We start from the raw sequence: 6,411 nt of genomic DNA, 5'->3' as shown, positions 1-6,411 counted from the left end.
AGAATCTCAAACAGATCCCTCACTGAGCACCGAGCCTGGTGTGGGGCTCAATCTCAGGACCCTGAGATCATGACCTGAGTTGAAACACTCATCTGAGTCGGATGCTCAATGGACTGAGCCAGCCAGGCACCCGACCTCTTTTTATATTGTGTATTTATCAACAAAATGTAGCTCTAGTTACTTATAATATCCTCATCCTTTGCCTTTATACTAAAGTTGAGTGGCTTCCACACCACCATATCACTGTATTATTCTGAACCTGACTATATACGGACCTTTAACAATGTGTTGTTATTAAATAGCATCTTTTGGTTTTAGCTTGAAGAGTTTCTTTCAGCAAAGGCAGGTCTAGTGGTTTCCCTCAGCTTTTGTTTTTCTGGGAAAGTCTTTACCTGTCCTTTATTTGTGAGGGACAACTTTTGCCAGATAGAGTGTGCTTCCTTGGCAGTTTTTTCTTTCCTTCAACACTTGGCTTATAAGGTTCCTACCGAGAAATCTGCTGATAGCCTCATGAGGATTCCCTTACAAGTTACAAGCTTCTATTCTCTTGCTGCTTTTAAGATTTTCTCTTTGTCTTTGATTTTTCACAATGTTATTAAAATGTGTCTTGGACAGAATCTCTTTAAGTTTGTTTGGTAACCTATGAGCGGCATGAATTTGGATATACAAATTTCTCCCCAGATTTGCAAGTTCTTAACCATTACTTCCTTAAATAAGCTGTGTACTTCCTTCTCCCTCTCTTCTCTTTCTGGAACTCCAATAACTTGCAAATTATTTCCTTTGCTAGTATCCCGTAGATCAATTAGGCTTTCTTCAGTCTTTCTCATTCTTTTTCCTTTGCTCTCCTCTGACTGGGTAATTCCAAAATTCCTGTCTTCTTCTTCTGTTGTTTTTTCTTTTTTTTTTTTTTTTTTTAAGATTTTAGTATTATTTATTTATTTGAGAGAAGGTGAGAGAGAGAGAGAGCACATGAGTGGCAGGAGAGAGAAAGGGAGAAGCAGACTCCCCTGCTGAGCAGGGAGCCCCATGCAGGGCTCAATTCCAGGTCCCTGGGATCATGATCTGAACTGAAGACAGACACTTAATTAACAGAATCACCCAGGTGCCCTTAAAATTCCTGTCTTCTAACTGACAGGTTCTCTCTTCTGCTTGATCCATTCTGATACTGATACTCTCTACTGCATTTTTGTATTTCATTAAATGTCTTCCTCAGCTCCAGAATTTCTGATTGGTTCTTTTTAATGGTTTCTATCTCTTTGTTAAACTTGTCATTTTGTGTTGTTTTCTTGATTTCATTGAATTGTCCTTATTTCTTTTCTTGTAGCTCCCTGAGTTTCCTTAAACAGCTGTTTTGGATTTTTTATCAGATAAATTGAAGATCTCCATGTCTTTGGGGTTGGTTATTGGAAGACTATTTTGATCCTTCAGTGGTACCATTTCTTTGACTTTTCATGTTCCCTGAAGTTTTGCATTGTTACCTTTGCATTTGAAGTCATAGTCACCCCCCGTCTTTACTAACTGCCTTCAGAGGAGAGATGCCTTCCATCAGCCCCCCCTAGAGATTCTGAGGTTTCTTCAAGTCTTCTATGGATACACCTACTCCATGCTTCCTTGTTCCCTCTTGAGGCAGATATCTTAAGCCTGAGTGCCTTCTCAGATGCGGCAACACACTAGGCCAAATGCTGACAGCTTCCCTTCTTTTTCCCAAAAGTGGCACTAAAGTCTAAGTTTGTGATCTCTTCCTGTCTTGCAGATTCAGGCTGGCTCTCTGCACATGCTCTCCAGACACTTGACAAAACACTCTTGCTGCTGCCATTGGGAGCACCCACGAGGAGCTGGCCACAGGGTGGAGGTGAGAGTGGGGTTGAGGTGCACAGAGCACTAGGGGTGCCCATAGGCAGACAAGGGGTTCCAGGGGCAAGGCTCCTGGGCTCCTGGGCTGGCTTCTTGATGGAGCCTGTTGAATTACTTAGTAGGACCTATGTCCCTTTGGTGCCCTCTGAGAGTCCTCTGTGTGGTTCTTTCGGTCTCTTCCCTCCATCCCCCATGTTCCCCCACCCCAAACCTCAGGATAAAGCTCAGGCCCAGGAGACCTCTCTTGGCCCTCAGTTGTGCTGCCTTGGGGGAGGAGTGATGTGAGGAAAGTCAATCTTACCCTCTCTGATGCATCCAACCATACTTTTTTGTTCCAACTGTCTGCTAGGACATCTCTGCTGGAAACCTGGGTTTCCACAAAGGCTCTCCTATCCCTGTTGAATATCTAAGTCAGTGTTTTCTGCAGGCTCCCTGACCAGAGCCAAGAGGGAAGATGGTTCACAGGCCACCACAGGGTCTGTAGCTAGGACCAAGGTCCATGTGCCCAATACCTCACATACAGGAGGGCAAGACTCCTCCCAGGTCCCTTGGCATATGGTACAGGATTTCACAGCTCCCACCAAGGCCCTTTTGCCTGTGGATGGGTGTTAGCTTGTTGTTGGGGGTGGGGGAACATGGGAAGAGGAACATCTTATTCAGCCATGATGCTGATTATCACTCTTCTAAAGAGTTCTTTGTATTTTTTGGATATTAATTTCTTATCAGATGTATGATTGGCAATTATTTTCTCCCATTCCATAGGTAGCCCTTTTGCTCTTTTGATTATTTCCTTTGATGTGCAGAAATTTTAAATGTTGATATAATCCTGTCGTGAAGATTTATTTCTAAGTTTCTTCTAGGAGTTTTGTAGTCTTTTTTTTTTTTTTTAAAGATCTTTTTAAAAAGATTTTATTAATTTTTTTTAAAGATTTTATTTATTTATTTATTTAACAGAGAGAAATCACAAGTAGATGGAGAGGCAGACAGAGAGAGACAGAGGGAAGCAGGCTCCCTGCTAAGCAGAGAGCCCGATGCAGGACTCAATCCCAGCACCCTGAGATCATGACCTGAGCCGAAGGCAGCGGCTTAAACCACTGAACCACCCAGGCGCCCCAAGATTTTATTGATTTATTTGACAGAGAGAGAGCGCACAAGCAAGGGGATCAGCAGGCTGAGGGAGAGGGAGAAGCAGGCTCCCTGGCGGAGCCTGATGCGAGGCCTGATCCCAGGACCCTGGGACCATGACCCGAACCAAAGGCAGACGCTTACCTGACCGAGCGACGCAGGTGCCCGTAAAGATTTTTATTTATTTATTTGAGAGAGAAAGCACAACCAGAGGCAGGAACAGAGGGAGAGGGACTAGCCAACTCCAAGCTGAGTGTGGAGCCCAAGCTGGGCTCAATCTATGACCCTAAAATCATGACCTGAGCCAAAGTCAAGAGTCAGATGCTCAACCGACTGAACCACCCAGGTGCCCTAGATTTTATAGTCTTACGTTTAGGTCCTTCATCAATTTTGAATTAATTTAGTACATTGTTTAAGGTAGGGATCACACTCCATTCTTTTACACGTGCATATACAGTTTTCCCAGCACCATTTGAAGAGGCTAGTTTCCCCCATTTTCCCACTGGCACCCTTGTTGAAGGTCATTTAAGTATATATGTGAAGGTCTATTTCTGGGCTCTATATCCTGTTCCATTGGTCCTTGTGTCTGTAGGGAAAATATGCGGAGATACCCAATCATAAAATCGCCACCACTTCCTGACAGCATCCAATCCAGAGCAAAGCCCTGCTTCCTTGAACTCTGTCCAAAATCACCCAGTATAAGCCCAGATCCTACACAGGCATACCTGTGATATTATGCTTAACAAGTAGTTTTTAAACAAATTGAAGGTCGTTGTCAACCCTGCACTGAGCAAGTGTATTGGCATTATTTTCCCAACAGCATTTAGCATTTCTTCACTTCACGTCTCTGTCACATTTTGGCAATTCTCCCCACATTTCAAAATTTTTATTACTATTATATTTGTTATAGTGATCTCCGGTCAGTGATCTTTGATGTTACTATTGTAATTGTTTTTGGGGTGCCACAAATCACGCCTATAAAAGATGACAAATTTCATAAATGTTATGCATGTTCTTCCTGCTTCACAGACCAGTCATTCTCCCAATCCCTCTCCCTCTCCGTGGGCCTCCCTATCCCTGAGACACAATAATACTGAAAGCAAGCCAATTAATCATCCTACAATAGTCTCTAAATGTTCAAGTGAAAGGAAGACTCACACATCTCTCACTTTAAGGCAGAAGCTAGAAATGATTAAGTTTAGTGGGGGAGGCATGTCAAAAGCCAAAATAGGCTGAAAATTAGGCCCTTTGTACCAAACAATTAGCTAAAAATGTGAATGCAAAGGAAAAGTTCTTGAAGGAAATTAAAAATGCTACTTCAGTGAACATGCAAATGATAAGAAAGTGAAGTGGGTTCCTGGCGGTCGTTGGTTGGAGGGTATGGGCGTAGGAAAACGTGGGATTACTATTTTCAAAGTATATAGGACAGTATGCATCAATAAGAAAGAGATTCACATACCAATAAAAAAAAAAAAACTGGACAAAGAAAGAAAAAAATAGTCACAAGAGAAGAAATACAAGCAAATGGCTTCATAAAAATTTTTTTTAAGTGTTTTACCCCAAATGCACACTGCTGCTTCAGTTGGTGGGACATCATTTCAAATTGGAGTCCAACTACTCTTGTTGTCCCTTTCTGTAAAGCCTCGGCACTATAAGCCTGGAAAACCCTGTATTTGGGGTTTATCCTCTAAGACCACCAAGTTGCAAGCGCTGGGGCCCAGACACGGGATTAAAGGCTCCCCAGCAGTACACACTCCTACAGTCTCCGTGGTCCGCCGAGGGAGCCCTGCGCATCTCAGGCCGGCTCGACTCGGAGGAAGGGCGCTCTAGCCAGCTGCCGGCGTACTCGATGGTGGGTCCCCGGCCCGCTCGGCCCCGGCGGCCGCCATGTTGGAGGCTCCGGGAGGGAACCATGGCTGCGGTCGGCAGGTGCGTGGTCAGAGCTGCGCCAGCTCCGCCGGGCAGATGCTGGAGGTACGGCCGGGCCTGTACCTGGGTGGAGCCGCGGCCGTGGCGGAGCCGGACCGCCTGAGGCAGGCGGGCATCACGGCCGTGCTGACGGTGGATTCGGAGGAGCCCGACCTCAGGTCGGGGGCTGGGATGGAGGGTCTACGGAGCCTCTTCGTGTGGGCGCTGGACAAGCCCGAGACTGACCTACTGAGCCATCTGGACCGGTGCGTGGCCTTCATCAGCCAGGCCCGCGCCGAGGGCCGCGCCGTGTTGGTGCACTGGTGAGTGGCGCGCACGTGGGGCAGCCCCCCGGCTTTGCTTCCAGCCTGCAGCCGCCGCCCCTTCCTCCGAGGACCCTAGCGGAGGACCCAGGGGCTGTCAGACCACGGTTCCGCGGCTGGCGAGTGTCAGAGAGAGAGGAGGGGCCGGTGGCGGGCCCCCGAGGGCGTGCGTGCTGGCGTTCCTGCTGGCGTGGTTGATTCATTCTGCAGCCCCCGCCCCTCCCAACCCCGAGTTGCTTTTTAGGGGGGACTGAGAGGTGGCAAAGCCCCTGGCCCTAAAAAGGGTCGAAAGCTTTTCAGGCACCTACCCAGATGATTATAATGCAGATTAGGATGCCAGTCGTGCAGTAAAAGATATTAACAAAGATTAAGATTATTCACAGTTCACCGCAAAGGCAGATTATTTTCAGTGTTTTTGTTTGGGGCAGAGGACGGTTGGTGAAGGGAAATAGGGAGAGAAGAATTGGTTAGGACACGCAGGAGCCCTAAGCTGTGCCCAGGGGAGAGATGGAGTAAGTTGTAGCAATGCGTAAAAGAAAATCTTGATAGGTATTTGGGAATTCTTAGTAGTCTTCTTTAGTTGCACTGGAGTGTAATAATTAGTTTAAACTTAGTGAATCAGCCCTTTTACTGCGTGCCAACACTTGTTTTAAATATTTACACACAGGACATAAGCTAGTGGTAAAATGGAAAGAAGCCTGGGACCAGATCTTCGGCCGTAATGCCAAGAGAGGGGAGCTTTGGATTTTTTTTTCAAAGCCATTATAAAATTTTTTAAATTAGTGTAATTATTTTTGAAAAGGTAATGCATTTGCGTGGTTCAGAATTCAAAAAGATTAAGGAAATAAAGGAGTCATTCATTTCAGAGGCAAAGGGTTTTTATTTGGGTAGAAGGAGCAGTCGTGAAGTGGACCTGAACTTCACCGTTTATGGGAAGCTGGGCTTTTTTTTTTTTTTTAATTGCTGCTGTTTGCTATTTTATTTTAAAGGTCTCTTTTTCAGTCATGCAGGAATTAGTCGTAGTGTGGCTGTGATTACTGCTTTTATGATGAAGACTGACCAGTTTACCTTTGAAAAAGCCTATGAAAATCTCCAGACCATCAAACCAGAGGCTAAGTGAGTTCTTTGTTAAAGAAATAATTCTGGTTTTTCAAAGTGATTTTATCCATTTAAAGAAAACTTAGCTTTATATTTGTCCTTA

At 45.3% G+C, this 6,411-nt stretch overlaps 1 protein-coding gene across 3 annotated transcripts in view; it reads left to right on the top strand.

Annotated features, from left to right (window-relative positions):
- The first annotated feature begins 4,509 nt into the window (after positions 1 to 4,509).
- Positions 4,510 to 6,411, top strand: part of LOC309850374 (dual specificity protein phosphatase 12-like) — a 2,366-nt gene continuing 464 nt past the window's right edge. The window contains exons 1-2 of one of the 3 annotated variants that reach the window (XM_082704223.1): positions 4,510 to 5,210; positions 6,213 to 6,404. In XM_082704223.1, coding sequence (XP_082560349.1) covers positions 4,867 to 5,210; positions 6,213 to 6,330 — 462 coding nt within the window. In that variant the 5' untranslated portion in view covers positions 4,510 to 4,866 and the 3' untranslated portion in view covers positions 6,331 to 6,404. Of the gene's footprint in view, positions 5,211 to 6,199; positions 6,405 to 6,411 lie in introns of those variants that run through there. The other 2 variants (XM_082704224.1, XM_082704225.1) reach the window with 2 other exon arrangements.

The sequence above is a fragment of the Mustela nivalis genome, assembly GCF_964662115.1.
Source record: "Mustela nivalis genome assembly, chromosome: 16".
Taxonomy (NCBI): Eukaryota; Metazoa; Chordata; class Mammalia; order Carnivora; family Mustelidae; genus Mustela; species Mustela nivalis.
The sequence above is the reverse complement of the archived record's forward strand: the minus strand, read 5'-3'. Positions and strand labels throughout refer to the sequence as shown.